The sequence below is a fragment of the Lipophrys pholis genome (assembly GCF_963383615.2).
Source record: "Lipophrys pholis genome assembly, chromosome: 7".
Taxonomy (NCBI): domain Eukaryota; kingdom Metazoa; phylum Chordata; class Actinopteri; order Blenniiformes; family Blenniidae; genus Lipophrys; species Lipophrys pholis.
Genome location: NC_137638.1, coordinates 25,764,308 through 25,782,200, shown reverse-complemented (window position 1 = coordinate 25,782,200; position 17,893 = coordinate 25,764,308). Strand labels below are relative to the sequence as shown.

The window sequence follows — 17,893 nt, the reverse complement described above, 5'->3', positions numbered from 1 at the left end:
GACTAGAAAAAAACCACACAGCAGTAGCAATAGTTATGGTCGGGCCGACAGTAAAACACAATATGATCAAAAAATAATAAAAGCAAAAAGTTTGATCTGTCAGGTGTAAATTATTCTTTTTATTATTTATGACAACTGTTTATTGTGTTTCCCTGCTACTTGGAAGTGATTTTCTACAGCTCGTTAAATGTATGAGCAGCCCGTTAGATTTCCTCAAGCTGCAAGTCATGCTGTTTTTCTATTTTCTTTTTTTTTAATATATCAATTTATGGTGGCTTCTATGTTGCTCGTCTCTCACCGTTCCATTCATCTTTAGTTGAGATTTCAATTTGCATATATCATTTCCTGTCATGTAGACAAGACTTTTTTTTTTTCCTCTTGCAAAACCACTGCTGGAATAATCCATCACATGATCTATTATCCAGTCCAATACATTGCACCAGAGTGCACAGGGGAAATTGAAAAAATGGAGGTGTGGGACTAGCTTTTTGTCTTGGGTGCAAAAATCGACCTCATAAATAGCAAATGAAGACCTTTTTTTCTGCTTGCCAAAATATTTCATCTGGGTGAAGAAATGTTTTACCACCCCGACACACATTCAGACACCCCAAGTGACAAACATGCTCACAAGTCGCACTACATACATTTGGCATCATGACCAGACCTCAGCCTTGTACCTGAAATATGCAATTATTTGATTAGCCACCCTCAGATCTGATTTGTCTTATTAGCTGGTAACGTAATGTCTTCAGGTTTGGAGGAACAAAGCAATGAGCAATTAGTAATTTGCATGCACCATCTTTTATGCAACTTGACATTTCAGACTTTTTACACTGCTGTCATTGAATTAATGAAGGAAATTATTTGCACAAAACCAATTGTAAAATGTCCATACATCACTCACTGGCAAGGTTTACATAATCACAGAAGCTACGGCGTTTACATCAGTTTGTGCCGCTGATGTGACATCAGGCAGTCTAAATGGATGGTGTTTGTTGGTCGCAGCGCGGCTAGTTTGGCCATTACGGAGAGTACCGAAGTCCAGTGCATTAACATAAGAGCATCTCTTTTCATCATGAAAGGCTGTGCAGGAGACACACCACAAAACAGACAAATAGCTGAACAGATGTCAATTACTGCAGGCAGATATGAAATGTGGTTATTGGCTTGGACGGAGACCAAGACATAGAATAGTCTTGTACATGACCTTGAGTTCTATACTGCACAGAGCACCTCCAACAGTTGAAGCCTTTTACCTTCATTCAAAGAAATACAGCAGGAGAACATATCATGGAGCAATCATCCACCATTCAATCAATGTGCCGTATGGAAAATACTATATATGTCCTGTGGCTTCAATGAACTTCAACTTCAATCCATCCTTTCGGCTCTGGATGGGTATAACATGTAACCACAGTTTCAAAAAGAAAGTCCAGTGGTTAGTCTGTGGCAGCAGAGCTCCAGTAGGGATGTTCATTCAAGTTAGAGCCCATCCAAAATCATTTTCATGCCAACTCCGATGTTGCGTGAATGTTTCGACTGTCAAAATATGCAGCAAAACATCAATGTTGTATATATAATGAACCTGAGTCCACACACTTGACACATCAAAGCCGATAGCTTTTTAATGTACAATGTATGTCAACTATAATGTAGAGTCGGGAGAAGGCAAACTCTGCTGACAAAGTGTAAAGAGTCTATGTCAAACTTCTAAACTGGAAAGCCCACAAAGAAATAGGGGCAGCATGTAATGAACTGACTCCAGTGTATCACACACACTCTCCACTCTGTGATTCATATGTTGAAACGATGGTTGTAAAGTGACTGAGGTGCCACCTTGACAGGTGCAATTTTCTCGGGGCTGCCTGGTGATTGTGGAGTGAGCGATCAATTTTTCTCTCCTCTAAAATCCTGTAACACAAAAACAACTTACAGTGCTGCTGTTTGATGAAGCCTGCCAACTGTTTTAAAGCAGCAGCTGCTTGATGATACACAGCTCGCCCTGGATGATGAACATTGTTGGGTCATTACACTGCCACGAGATTTGGACGCATCTACTGCACTATTTGTCGTTATTATGATTCATTAGTTGAGAAAATGCATTTGGACATCATGGTGTGATTATTGGTGAGGGGAAACATTCTAATTTTAGTCTGTAGTCAGTGAGGACTCACAATCATTAAAATTACATGAGAAAATATTGACATGTATTGTTTGTCCAAAATGGCAGCTGGAACAGTCGGGGGGTTTGTTTTTTCTTCTTCTTCTTCTTCTTCTCTGTCTCTCGGGCTGAGAGATTTCCCTGCTCCCTTGGGGAGTTTGAGGAAAACAAGCCAAGGTCGATGAAGTATTTAAGCCTCCCTATGGTATGTTTGGCTCTGCAAGCTTTGGACGTATAGCAAAAATCTAGGTGGTAAGAGAGAGAGACAGACAGACAGACAGACAGACAGACAGACAGACAGACAGACAGACAGACAGACAGACAGACAGGTTCATCACTTCTTCACACACTTCACAGGAAACTGTGCATTTCTCAGAGGACAGTATTATAGAAGATGACAAGAAGAGACTTGATGCCCCCTGATAGACGGAGTGGGCTGTCATCCGACAGCTCCCCCTCGCAAGATATGTTTGGTCTTTGTCTTGGACACTTTGCCCACACTGCTAATGAAACATCCGAGATTATAAGTTTGTCCTTTTGCACAGACTTGAAATGATTAATTTGCACCCGTCAATGTGCATTTCCTGTGATATTTTGCAAGCGTTTCATCCAACTACATACAGTAACCCATGGTTACTTCCATCCACTCTCAACACTTGCGAAGAGGCCAGGAAGGAATGAGACGGATGGTGGCTCAGTTTTTAATTGGGATGACGCTAAATTGTGGCCAAGAACCCGAGTGGGTGGGCAGTCACATCGTCCATGTGTCAGGATATCTAGACTCATATTGAACAGAGCTTTCATGGATCAATAACAACTGGTCGGGCTCTCCCTTTATGATTTAGTGCTGTTGCTGAATTCCATTTTCACCCTTTGCATGAGGGCTATTTTAGGGTGTGACATGCACCGTCTCATTTGCAGTGACAACGCTAGTGTAAGTTCTGAATCATTCGCCGACACCGAAGAACACTTGAGACGTAAACTGAAGCACTAAAAAGAAACGTCTGTATTGCTCACAAGCAGGCGTGACTGGAGCTGAGAAGAATGCTTTTGTGGATTCAGAAAGCAGGAGGGACATGCAGAGCATTTATACCAATCAAAAGAAGAGGGTCAGGGAGACTAATGCACACTGAATTGATTGTACATTTCAGTCTCCTAATACAATTGTATTTTAATAAACTCCAATCTGAGGCTCGCGGTCCATGTCTATTTTTGCCTTTCCTTCAATTTGACCTTTCTCCTTTCAGATCACTCAACAGTATCAAGAGTAAGTAGTGTGTACTGAAAGTGGAATCCATTTTCATCATTGCCTCAATTTCAGTTGCACTATGGAAGAAAAACAAAGTGCGGTGTTAAGACCAAGTCTGAAGGAACAGTGTGATAAACACGGTTAGACTGGCAAGGCTATCCCAGTCTCACATGCTTTAAACTATACAGCTGACTTTGCTCTGGCACAAACCAAGACCAAACTGCTTTCTAACACTTTTTAACATCAATACCATTTTGTTTTCAAGGAAACAGTGGCAATCAAAAGGATCATTTGATTGGGGTATCTTGCAGAGAGCAGGTGGGCAGTGGCCATGGCGTTGCAAGGGCTTACTGAATGCCAGACTATTAATAATGTGTATATACAGCTGTTCGATACGGTTCGCCCAATGGCTCCAGTCCCCACAACCTTTAACTGGATGAGGTGAGTATAGAACAGGGATGGATCATGTTTTGGATGCTAAGATTTCATTCATGATACCAATGACAAGGATCAATCTTTGATCTCAAATTTGAATCAACATGCATTCATTTGATATTCCTAATAAACCCAATCACAGTGATTTAGAATCATTTTGATTAATGATACCTTTATCAAATGTGCTGTAATTGACTGTTATCCTTCCATTACCTGGAAAAAACAACTATTTGTTTATTTACATTTTTAATCAGTGTGGTGGCTGTTTGTGGCCCACAAAATGTCGGGTATAGAAGAGAGAGGCTTGTAAGAATCCTTTCTAATTGCTCTATTCAGCACAGTCCTGAATTTACATTAAACTAATATCATTTTAACCTAACAATGTCTTGCTGACCGCCAACAATAGACTGAATATGATAATGCAACATGGAACAGTTGGACTATTATGCAACTTCCAGTCTTGTGTTAGTTTTCCACTTGCACCACTTACAGTTTCTAAAAGGCATGCCAACATTTATTTTCATGAGCATGTCAGGCTACATATTTTGTATGAGCCATTCTCCTATAGAGGAGCTAAATCCCCGCCTGCTTAAAAGCGAGAGAGGAGGGATAAAACAAAATGCCAGACATGTGGGACTGTACTATCAAAGTGAATCTGCTTTTAACATTGAAAAGCACATAGATTCATGTTTCTCAATCCAGACGGTATGTTTGGCAGAGTTACAAGCAGCATGTCAGCTTTAGAATCAAACCCTATGGAAAAGGTATCTTCACCTGCAGTAACTCTATATATCTAATCTTATTTATTACATTTACACTTGCACTTAAGTGATTAAAACACTTTTTTTTTCTTAATCAGTTCTTTTAAAATACAACTTCCGAGACACAAATTATCAGCACCAGTCCTATCATGCCTGTAACAAATGGTATACAATGACCACAGCGAGACAAATGGCCGGCCAGTGATGTTCCAGAGGGGTTGTTGCTATGCCAGAGGATTCCATGAATGTAGGAGACTCCTTCTTTATTTCTCTTTACAACTTTTTGGGTTAAATAATGAATTAAATAGCTGTTGCTGCTTGTGTGTGGCTTAATTTTCTCCTGTCAAGTGATTGTGTGTCTTGCAAATTCAAATTATTTGTGAATAATTAACACATGATATGATGAACATCAAGTAAATTAACAGGTCCTAAATGGTCTAAATGAACTTCATTTCTTTTTTTTTTTACGACATATCTTACTAGGAAACCAGATTATACACAGAAGGCCAGAGAGAACATGGAAACTTCACACTCGAACCAAGGAACCTCTCACTAATGAGCAATATTGCCAATTGGTACATCACAGTGCAGCGGTGATAGAAAAACGTAATAATGGGCTGAACGGTGTTTTTTAAAAAAACTATAGAGCTGAATGACACTGTAATTAGTTGAATAATATCTGACTCGATTCATACACAAACATATTTAAAGACATGAATTTATTACAGTCCAGGTGTGAATATGAACGACTGAGTCATGGAGCGCTGGCATTTTATAGTGGACGCCAGTGTCTGCTGTTCCAAAAGTCATATTTTAAGAGAAGAGCATCAGGGTGAGCTCCGTGTCACACGTGACCTACAACTGATGGGGGCTGTTTGTCATCTCCGGGTACCTGAGGCATTGTGGCATTTGTTCTTGGCTGGGGTTGTTTAAAGCCTCCGGGGATTTATAGAACTGTGTTGCAGTGACGGTGTCAAGGATCACTTCAACTTGGTACATGTGAGGGAAGCGATGTACTACGGCAGGGGGAGATTTCGTCAGGGGTCAGACAGGATTTCGTAAGCAAAACACAGAAACATGCAGATTACATCCGCCGGTGGTTTTTACTGGAGGTTGGTTGTTTCATAAGGAAGTGCAACGAAGACGATAGCAAAAGTGAGGCTCTGTGCACAAAGGTAATCTGCTGCAGGTGTACATGACCGAGTGGAGACAGGTGGGATGGTCGGCTGTGATGGGTCAGGGGGTTTTACAGAGGGGAATTACAACAGAGCGAGGGAACAAAGAAAGTGGAAAACAGAGAACAACACCATGACCTTGCCTTTGCTTCTTTTCCCAGATAAAGCACGAGGATCCTCGGTTGATATATGAGTCTTAAGACCAGTCTGTTTCAGTCCTTGATTTTTAATCCACTGCAGAAAGTTCACCTGTATGAGACCTTAGATGATGAATTACACAATGTTATATGTGATGCCCAGTGCTGATAAGTGCGTTATTAAGCTCTTCAGAAGGTCTGGCAATGAGCTGCTCATTAGAAGAGGGAAACGTTAACACATGCAGGATAATGGCTCATAAAACCTGGATTGGACATTACGGACTGAAGTGTTCCAAGTTATTCTGTCCAAAAAATAAAGGTATTTTCACGAGCCTCACGAGCCACAAGGTTTTTAAAAGCACTCAAAAAAAATAAAAGATGAATATATCCTTGGCAAATGGCATTTTGCATGACTTTTAATAAATGCCTCTTTGTACTTGATGAATCACACCATACAATCCTGCGTAATCAGAGAGTGCTTGATGAAAAAGAAGTCTCCAAAACATCATTATCACAGTGATCCTCTGCAATTCTACTGTGATCAACACATATGTTTGCACAAATATGACCTGCATAGTAGAAATCAGACAAGTGTGTGTAATGTTATTGTTTATTAGGAGGATTAAAGACAGACAAGAGTTTATGAATGAAAATACAAGGCAACAAACAAACCATTTGGAATAATGTGGGCTGGAGAAAAGAATCAAATACTGGAACAGGGACAGTATGTCTGCAGATAAAATCCAATTTATTGGAAGAAAAAAAAAAAACAAACACATACCAGCTTTAAAGCATGCTGAAATGTCATGGTTTGGGGTTTCCTCCATGCCTCGAGGACTTGGGCAGTTTCCAGTGATTGATTCAGTTCTGAATTCTGCATCATGTCAAAGAGAGTTGAAAGATGTTTGGTCGATTGTCTAAACAATAAAGCTGAAGCAGAAATTGATCTTTCAAAGCACACACACGCACGCACGCACGCACACACACACACTTGTCGAACCAAACTGTTGCTTTCATTAGCGCTTCATCCTAACTTCTAACTTCTTCACAAAACACCTGAGATATTCTGAATAAGGAAAAACGTTATGACGTCCTGGATATTGGTTTCCTTAACTCGACCCGACCCCAAATGTTACACACACGCATATGCATGCACTAAAAAGGGGGCTATTGCTACACCCAGTTGCTTTAGTATTCAGAATGGGGATGAGGTGAGTTCTAGTCACTGGTTATTGTTGTTTATTTGTTTTGGGGTTTTCTTTTTCAACCACGCTCATATGTAACATTCACTTGAAGTGTAGTCATATGCTTTGACTGCCTTATGATGCTATGAAGAGCAGCTCAGTCCCACAGGCCACTTCCTCTCACAGCATTTTCTGTTTCACTTTGCTTTCTCTGTCCTACATATCGGGTACTGTATATATATATATATATATATATATATATATATATATATATATATATATATATATATATATATATATATATATATATAAATTTACAGAAAACCTGGCCTTGTTATCCTCCTGCTGTGGTCCCAGAACCACTCTCACTGTCACTATCTCCTGCAGCTGTACAAAATTAAACCAGCCAGACTACCACAATTTGCTGCTGGGAGCAAAGATACTGTAGCATGAGGAGGGTACTGTTGTGGATTCCCTGAAAATGGATAACTAGCAGTCAGATGGAACAGTTCGTCTTCTATCTCTCTCTCACACAAACACACACACACACACACACACACACACACACACACACACACACACACACACACACACACACACACACACACACACACACACACACACACACACACACACACACACGCACGCACACACACACACACACACACACAGACACATTATACAGACATAATTAGCTGGGAGTCGCACTTGCAGCATACTAATGTTATAAACTGTGATTAGTTAAAATGCCAAAGAGCTCTATTGTTACCACTTCATCCCAGAGCCACAGTTGCACCTCTGTTACTTGCAGCAGGAGCTACACCATAACCCACAGCCACAAGCCTCCCTACATTTCAGCATCATGGTTAAATTTGTGGGGGGTTTCCAGTTAGATTGGCAAATTCACTTAAAGTAAAACTCTCAAATAAAACAACAACAAAAAAAATAGGCTTATCAAAACCTTCCATTCTCAAAATGCATCAAAATGTCGAAGAGATCAATGCAAATTGTTTCATTCAATGATGTCACATGTGCATACGAAGACATAAGTGGGCTTATTACTGTCTGACATATGGCTATGGATATGCTAATGAATATGTGCAGCAGTAAACAAAGCAGTCGCTGAGTGACATTCCCATAGCGCAGGTGAGTGAGTGTAAATCTCGGTGCTCTCGTCTCTGTGTGCACACATCAAAGCTGAGCTGTAAACATGACAATGTAGTGATTGCTGAGCAGACAGTCCTTGACCTAATTGGCGAAAGCTCATGTGAAAATTCCACATCACTGTCACTGTCGACACACCTCGTTATCCGTGCAGAACAAACAGCACGCGTGCTCCCTTTCAGTCGGGGTCCTGAGGTTCCCCTGCTCACACACCAACCACATTAAATGAACATCAAGTCTCTAACCTACATTATTTGTCGTCATTTATCACTATTAATCAGTGTTTTGCTGTATAACGCTATCACAACGGCAAACACACACACACACACACACACACACACACACACACACACACACACACACACACACACACACACACACACACACACACACACACACACACACAAACACACAGTAGAGTTTGCAGGTTCTTTCTGTGTGCGAATGTGTGTTCGTCCAAAAGTCCAAAGACATGCATTCGATTTGAATTGGTGGCCCTAAATTGAGTGTACGTGTGAATGTGGGTGTGTGTAGTTGTTTGTAAGTGTTTGCCCTGTGATGGACCGGTGAACAGTGTATTTTGCCTTTGCTCATAGTCTCCTGGCTCCAGCACCCACCCTGATATTTAGTTGGAAAGGGCCATATAAATGATGGATAGATATTCAATCTTCACAAAGTGGCATTTTAACTACGTGCAGCGGTTTTCTGCTTTGTTTCCCTCTCTTTCATCTATACCAAATCTCCTTACACCCCTGCCTTCTCCAAAACTCAACTGAACAAATTGTGAGGCAAACAAAGCCTTTATTTCTTTGTTTTGGCCAACTACTGTTACACTCTGTTGAATTTTGAAGCCCTGCTGCACAACAGAGGATATTGAAAGTCTTGCGAGAATGAGAGATCCCGTCAACACAAATAAATCATACAAAACAGGTTTTGCACAGAAACATATGGCTTCCTGGATGCTATTAAAGAGGAATATTCAGGCTGCAGCAGGGGACCTGTTGGTAATGAAACAGAGAACTTCAGTATCACATTTAGAAACATTAACAGTTTTCCCATAAGAACCACGTGCCGAGATACCTTACGCAATACATGCCTCGGTCTTTGAATCCAGATAAAACCACATTTGAACCAAAGTCACATCATGTGTTGGAAATGGACACCAGATGGGAGTTTAAACATTAGATAGCATGTAGCAAACAAAACACACGATCGAAGAGCAGTCAGCTGTCGGACATTTAGTAAATGTTTGAAATTGTTATCTGTTCTTCTTCTATCTTATCACGTAATATAAAGACAATACTCATCTGTTTTTTGTCTGTTTATGAGCTTTTGTGGCTGAAATCTTCATCCGTGCAAACAAAGCGTCTTTTCCCACACGCTGTCTTCATTCCAGATATCCCAAACTTTCCAAAATATTCTCGCACTGCCTCAGGTTGTCACCCATCAGTCGTGTGAAATGGGTGGACACACTGTCAAACACACGGCGTCACATCACAATAGAGTTCAGCTGTCTAGACATGCAGGACTTGCTTGTTTTCCTCTCTCTCTCTCTCTTTCTAAACAAGCCCTGTCCAAAGAAAGAAGAAAATCTAACTGTGAGTGACAGTAGTGTTGATTGCATTGGAAAGAGGGGTTGCATTCATTCTGTGTCTGAATTTATTGAATAGTTTTTCATTCGTACAAAAAAGAAGCAGACCTGCCGATGATTCTCAGCCGGCTGATTTTCAGGCCTTCTCCCCGCTTCTCCTTCAAAGAAATGTGCGCATAGATTTTTGTCGTCTTGAACGACTTGACACTTGTGTCTCTGTGTCAAGTAAACACCCACGGAGCTGTTGTTGGTGGTGGCAAGTCATTTCACCGCTCTGCCTCTCACACAAACAGCTATTACTGATCTCTCAAACAGCCTCCACTTGAAACAGGAGTGTGTGGGGACTGTGCGAAGAAGCCGTTAAAAAATCTGTTGCACAAGCAAGGGAGGTGCAAAAAAAAAAAAAAGGGTTCTAAAATAGTTCGAGGTGTTAGCTGCAGAGAGATTTCAATTGGGATTTTTGAGCGTGATGATATTTCAGCCAGTTCGGATGGGGAGAATTATGTAAAGGGAACATTGCACATTGGCGGTGGTTATGTCTGACGGCTCTGGTACATATTCAACTGCAGTTTTAAAGCGATCTCATGCACCGGTTAATGGTTTTCATAACTGATAGGGATGTTGGTTTATGGCTTTGCCAGAATACATGAGCATGTCAAGCGATCAACATTAAGATCTCCTGTAACTTGGGAGAAGAAAAACATGCGTGCGTCCTCGACCGAAGTGATGAAGTTTCAAGCACTTTAGATGATTGAATTTAGATCAGTTCCAGATTGATGCTGCAATGAATAAAGCCTGTGTCCCAACTATGAATCCCTTTTTGCCTGTTTTTCTACCTTCGGAAAGTGACTCCACTTGGTTTATCACATATTTCTTTACATTTACTCTGGCCGAGCAATGTTATGACAATCACAGAACAGATTAAGCAGTTGTGCTACATATTGAGATAGGTGTCGCTTGTACAGGATTTCTAAAACTAGTGAAATTGTTGACATTGCATAAAACTTCTGCTTAAACTCTGACATAAACAGTGGCCTGCCTCTTTGCTTCAGCGTCTGTGCCTCTCATGGACGCATATAACTTAAAGATATGGAAATATGTTAACATTCCACATTTTACGTAAGCACTGTGCACATACAACTTATTTTAACCCTTTATCAAGTGACCACATTTGGTAGGGGGGAAGATGTATGTATGTATGTATGTATGTATGTATGTATGTATGTATGTATGTATGTATGTATGTATGTATGTATGTATGTATGTATGTATGTATGTATGTATGTATGTATGATTTGTTAAACACTGAATTGAAGATTTATGATGGTTCTAGAATGAATGTGGCTTGTAGAACTTGTGAGAGGCACATAAAGTTTGAGGATTCTAACTGGTGAGATTTCTATAATGTGTGACAGTTAGAACGGGGCTTTAGAATTCTTATGTTGAATGTGTTAGAATTCCAGAATTGTTAGGAATTCTATAACATGTGGGGGTTCTAGAATTTGTGAATGGTGCAGAATGAGTTGGTTGTGGGAGTGTTCTAGGACGAGTGAGAGTTCTAGAATAGGTGAGTTCTGTAATTTGACGGGATTGTAGAATTGGTGGAAGTTTTAGAATGTGTGAACGTTCTAAAGTGTGTGAGTATTAACTTGTGAATATTAACGTGCGAGAATGTGTGAGTTTTGTAGGATTTCTGAGAGATCTAGAATGTATGGGACTTCATTGTGTGATGGTTTTATAATATGGAAGGGCTTCAGAATGTGTGGTGAGAATTCGAAAATGTGTGAACATGTGAGTCCTAGTATGTGCAAGTTCTCAAATGTAGGTGTGCTCCAATGAGTTATAGTATATGCGACTATAAATTGACGCGGTGACCGAATTTGTGGGAGTTGTAGAATGTATTGAAATCATCTTTAAAATCTATTTCCAAGTATTTAAAAAAGTATCCCATTAGGTTTAAGACACACAATGTGTTCAAGAGGAATCAATTCGAGTTGTTTTTTTAAATAATTTTACCCATATTTATCCTTAACTGCATTTTAAAAAAACGTTTCCATTTGCATATGTACAGTTATTGATTATTTGATCACCATGAAGCAGAAACCATCCACTGCAGAGAAACGTGATATCATAATTCTCAGAATTGATAACTCTATTTGAATGTAATATAGGCCGCCCTATAGGATCTCTGAACACTGCACAGTTCAGATTGGAATATTACCGGTTATTACGGCGATTTCTCATCTGAGACATACGAAGTTGCCTCATGATGTGAAAGCTCAGCATGTCATCTTACAAGAGAGCCATCCAAAATAATCATCTCATGTCGCGGACTGATACATTTCTGTTTATTCAGGTGCGTAAAAAAAAAAAAAAAACCTCGACCATGTGTATAAAGCCACAAATATCAAATAACTCCCATCTCCCCTTTGGGCCCCGAGTGGGCGCGCGCATGCAAGGCTTGCACGCGTTTAGCGCGCGTGCGTCCCTGTGCGTGCGTGCGTACGAGGCGCGAAGAAGTTATTATGTAAGATGTTCCCAGTCAGTCTCTGTCGGAGTCTGAGGCATAAGGTCGCTTTAAGAGATATCTCTCCTGCTATCGGTGCTCCAGGCAGGACACCTCCTACCACCGGCTCGACCAAGACGGGGAAAAAAACCACAACAACTCACCTGATGCAAACCTGCGCGAGAAGTGTCCGAAGGAAATAATATTCGGTAAGAAACAATTTGACGGCTGATTAAAATGCGGCTCTCTGTACTTGCGTGAAAGTGTCCTGTGGGTGAAAGTGAGAAATTGTATTTATTTATTTTTTTAAAGAAGGTTTGTCTATTTGTTTCTCGTGGCATGCAACGGCAAACCTTTAATGACTGTCTTTTTTTTTTTTTCCTTTTTGAAATCATTTTCCCCCACAGGCTTTCATTGTGCGCAAAAGTGGCTTAAACGCACTGAAATGTTGCATTCTGCCTGGTTAATATTCCCATGTTGATGACATTTGTTAGCCGCTTGGCAGATGACACTCTCTACTAGATGCGCGCACACAAAAAGTGTAATTATCGCACAGTGAAGTGGGAATGAATGACGGGTGTCTCCCCGGACAGGAGCGCAGCGAGCACGTCCGCACGGAGAAGCCTCCTCCAAGTGTTCACCTGTCCGGACTCCGGAGCGGAGAAAGTCCAGCTCGGTGCCAGGAGAGGACGCACGGCTGCAGGCGCACACCGAATCCAGGACGGCTGCACGAACCGAGCGTAAGATACACGCATGCAATCACACTTCTGATCGCGTTGTGTGTTTCATCCACTGCTGCATGTGTTGCTTTGTATTATTAATATTATTCTCTAACGAGGTGACAGAACAGACCCACTGTTAAAAAAAAAAAGAGGGGGAAATCAGTTTGAGTCACAAGCCCATCAGCTCCAATTTCTTACATATTTGGCTGCACAGTTTTCCCATTCTTATTTTTTCTGCAGGCTATTCCTGTGTGTTATCTGGGGAGAATCAGTATCATTTGCACATTGAAGAGGAAATCTCATGTCAGCCCTTAAATGATTCCCTTCTTCCCTTCATACATAGCTTTGACTGCTCTGCCAGCAGACTCAACACAAGGCGGTGCATCACTTGAAGTGTCCAAAATTCTGTCATAAATAATCTGCGTCAAGGCTGTGAGATGGCAGGCCACATATCTTAAAATCCACCCAGATTCAGTCATGTTGACATCCAAGACAGGGTTATTTATCTAACACAGCAAAGGTATACGTGGAATTGCTGCGCATTTCTCAAGTGAGAAGTTTTAATCTTTGTTACAAATTCATACTCTGGCTTTCCTAATCACCAGAGATGAAACAGTACATTCTGATAGCAGCATGAGGGCTCATCCGAGGGACTGCACATTAGCACTTGGGTGTTACCTATTCACATTCGTCATTATTATCGAGCTCTGGACCGAAAATTATAAAGCTTTTTAAATCCTGCAGTGTTATTTTGAGTTTGCATAGAGATGTCCCAAAAGTAATTTCTGAGAAATGGAGCCGATAGGCTAAACATTTCAGTTCATCAGTACAGTTCTCACTGTTATGTGCACGCTTTTACAGATTCTCATACACACACACACACACACACACACACACACACACACACACACACACACACACACACACACACACACACACACACACACACACACACACTCACACACACACACACACACACACACACACACACACACACACACACGTCAGATGGCCCTGCTCTTGGTGTAATACGATTGAATGTCCGATGTTTTTTAATTGGTTGGAAACTGGAAGCACCACATGTGCATCAGAATCACTGTGAATGTTCACTGACAAAGAAAGGTGTCAGTTCCTTCACGGACACGCAGAATAAATTGTCACTGTCAAAAGGGGAAGAAAGGAAAAGAAGCAGCGATTGTCTTTGAAGGAGGATTTATTATCAGCGTTATTGTCATGTAAATTTTAATCAGGACTCCATTATAGCGACTCCACAAAAAAAAATCTGTATCTGTGCAGCTTTCTTGATGATATTCCATCAGCATATCATTTATTCTTAGAGCCCGCTCTCAAAGACTTTGAAAATCTGCATTCTGCTGCAAGCCTCGTGATATCTGCGTGAAGCAAGTAATTATTCCCTTCATAAGTTTCAGTTTTTTGTAATAAAGGACACACTGCCAGCGTGTGCAAAAGGTGAAATTGGACTACTGAGAGCCGCAGCGCCAAAAAGACACTTGTGGAATGGCAAAACACAACCGCTGCGAATTTGAAGTCTTCTCTCGCAGAAAGAAAATCCACTTGTGGTACTTATTATGAAGTAGCTATGTGAGGATTAAGTCAGTTTTGTCAACAAGTAAAGGTCAAGTGTTATTTTGTACTTCATCAGTGATGCCAGATACCTGCACTGGGTGATTTGTTTCCCTCCACTTGTTTACTTTGGCTTTCTTTCGTCGTCCATCTATCTTCTATACCACTGTATTGTGACTGGGAACTGGAGGCACTTGAGGTTAACAATGGGCGAAGGCAGGTTACACCCTGGGCAGGTCGCCAGTCCATCACAGGTCAAACACAGACATTCACACACATTTACATCGACGGGGGATTTAAGGAAAATAAGTAACATCAAATGCATGTTTTTTTGATTGTTGGAGACTCTAAATGAAGAAACCCAGATGAACTAAACGATCATGCAAACGTCACACAGAAAGACAACTGAAGCCCAACTTCCTTAGTTTCTTTATTTTAAATGCAATTCTGTATGTTTTACTCATATTATGCTCTTACTCAATTTTAAACCTTTTTTTTTTTTTTAGCTTCAGTTTCTATTCACAATTGCATTGGAGGATTTTTAGATTATCCTTTCATTGTATTTCCTGTTTGAAATCACTATGTGCTAAACTTAAGTAACACACAGAAAAGATGTTCACTTTGGATGTGAATGATGTGCATTTCTTGGACAAAAGACACGAAATGATGTAAACATCCAAAAAGAAGTTAATGGAAGAAGATTAGAGTAGTGGACTAGAATAATAAGAGGTGATGTCTATTGAATGTAATTAATGTCGGTTAGAGGGAGCACTTGTAGCCAAGTAGCTGGAAGTGAATAACATAACCGAGGGGACGGAGCGGATTCAGAGCAGCGAGCCTCTCCTGTCCATTATCTTTTTAATTATTTATGAGAAATGTTTGACAAATATGAGCTCAAAGAACAGAAACAGCTGATGAAAGTGAGCTTTCCAGAGCTGCTGTTGTACTCCTGGGCTTTCATGCTTTTTTTCCCTGAGTAAAACTCCACTTTCATGTTTTACTATTACCCACCTTTTCATAGACGCTCTATTTCAATTTCAGTGATAACCCAACCCCTAATACGTGGAACATTTCTATCATTTTCAAAACACGCTTCACATTTATTTCATTTCTTGTTTTTTCTTTTTTTTGTATTTGTTTTTATTTTTTTTTTCAGGCTACAAATGAAGACTGCTGTAAAGGCCACCAGAGATTAAGGACTGAGGAGGAAACAATTTTTTATTATTTTTTTAAATGCAAATATTATTCATGAAGTAATTACAGAAGGTGTGACAAGACAAATTAGTCCAATTAGTCATCTGCCTTTGAAGTGAGTCCAGAAAAAAAGCCACCATGGAGCTGCAGCCCAACATTAATCACAACCAAGCCCTGAGGAGAGAAATGCTGTTGAATGCCACTGAGGATTGCCCGCTGTCTGTCAGCGGCACCACTTTCCTCATCATTGCCTACAGTACGGTCATGGCGGTGGGTCTCATTGGGAACTCTTGTCTGGTGTTCGTGATCACGCGGCACAAGGAGATGCAGAACGTGACTAACATCTTCATCGTCAATTTGTCTTGTTCAGACGTTCTCATGTGTATTATATGCCTGCCAGTCACCATTATCTACACGCTGATGGACCGCTGGATCCTGGGAGACACCCTGTGCAAGCTCACCCCCTTCGTCCAGTGCATGTCAGTTACTGTCTCCATCTTCTCCCTTGTCCTCATCGCCATGGAGCGCTACCAGCTCATCGTCCACCCCACTGGATGGAAGCCGATGGTGGGCCAGTCCTACCTTGCGGTGGCTGTCACCTGGATCGTGGCCTGCCTGATCTCTGTGCCTTTCGTCTTGTACAGTGTGCTCACCAAGCCTTTCCATAACATGAGCATGCCTTTCCCAGTCAACAACCATTTGGTCTGTATGGAGGCGTGGCCCTCGGTTCACACCCGGCGGGCTTACACCACCTCCCTGCTCATCTTCCAATACTTCCTCCCTCTCATCCTCATCATGGTCTGTTACCTGCACGTCTACCTTCGCCTCAGGAGGAGGAAGGACATGGTGGAGCGCGGCAGGAACACCACGCAGAAGAACAAGGGCGCCACGAGGATCAACATCATGCTGGTGTCCATAGTGGTGGCCTTCGCCCTCTCCTGGCTGCCCCTCAACGTTTTCAACACCGTGTTCGACTGGAACCACGAGGCCATCCCATTCTGCGGCCACGACATCATCTTCTCATTCTGCCACCTCACGGCCATGATGTCCACCTGCATCAACCCAATCATCTACGGTTTCCTCAACAGCAACTTCCAGAAGCAGCTGAAGTCCACCCTGTTGCGCTGCCGCTGCTGGAGGGTCACGGAGCGGTACGAGAATGTCCCGCTCTCCACTGTGAGCACGGAGGTCACCAAGGGGTCATTCTTGAGCAACGGATCTATCAGTAACAACACTTAAAGTCAAGGTTGTTGTTTTTTTTTCTTTTTCTTTTGAGTAAGAGGCAGAGAAACCAATGGCATCAGTTCTTCAAGTCTTCATTGCGTCATCCTTCAGAGCTTGTCTTGCTTTGTTGCATGCTGAAGTGAGGCTGACATTTACAATGTTATAAACCTCACAATAGCAGTCCAGAGGGAGCAGGCTGGAGACACTTAACCGGCAGTGCCCTCGATTCCATGTCAGTCCACATGCAAGAGGAAGTAGATAACAAAATGATAGTGCAAAGGTTGGACATGTTTAAGTGTCTGAAAACACCGGAAGACACTTTGTATGATATGAGTACATTTGCAGCAAATGTCCAGAAAGCTTATTTCCTCTGTACCGTGGACACACAAATGAGGAGAGATCATTTAATCTGGTGTACGTGTATCATGTGTTCTCTTTATAGCAGTTGGAGCTATTCAGAGGTCATTTTTATAAGACCTAACAACTGTTTAGGTTTTTGCTTTCATACTTTTACCTTCTGTAAATGTGGTGAACAGCCCGAGATTATAGGAGGGACAGAGAGGTTTTCAATTTTGCCGTTCATGTTGATAGTATTGATGAAAATATTAAGGGATTGTGAACTGCCATGTGTTAATGATTATCGACGGAGCGGCTTATTACCCAACTGGAGGAGGGAACATTAGTGCTTTAAATGTGGCTCGAGGCATTCATTTAGCCGATTTACTAGCACCGTCCTAATGCTTTTCTTATTACCTAAAATCATTACCATTGGTTTAATGATCTTTTACAGAGTACCTTGACAAGAG

The 17,893-nt window shown here is 41.3% G+C and overlaps 1 protein-coding gene across 1 annotated transcript; it reads left to right on the top strand.

The window, feature by feature from the left end:
- Window positions 1–13,090: 13,090 nt before the first annotated feature.
- On the top strand, window positions 13,091–17,102 carry npy8br (neuropeptide Y receptor Y8b; the record flags this gene model as incomplete). Its single annotated transcript, XM_080467968.1, has 2 exons — window positions 13,091–13,103; window positions 15,826–17,102. The coding sequence occupies exon 2, from the start codon at window positions 16,002–16,004 to the stop codon at window positions 17,100–17,102; it is 1,101 nt and encodes a 366-aa protein (XP_080324094.1). The 5' UTR covers window positions 13,091–13,103; window positions 15,826–16,001.
- Window positions 17,103–17,893: the final 791 nt, after the last annotated feature.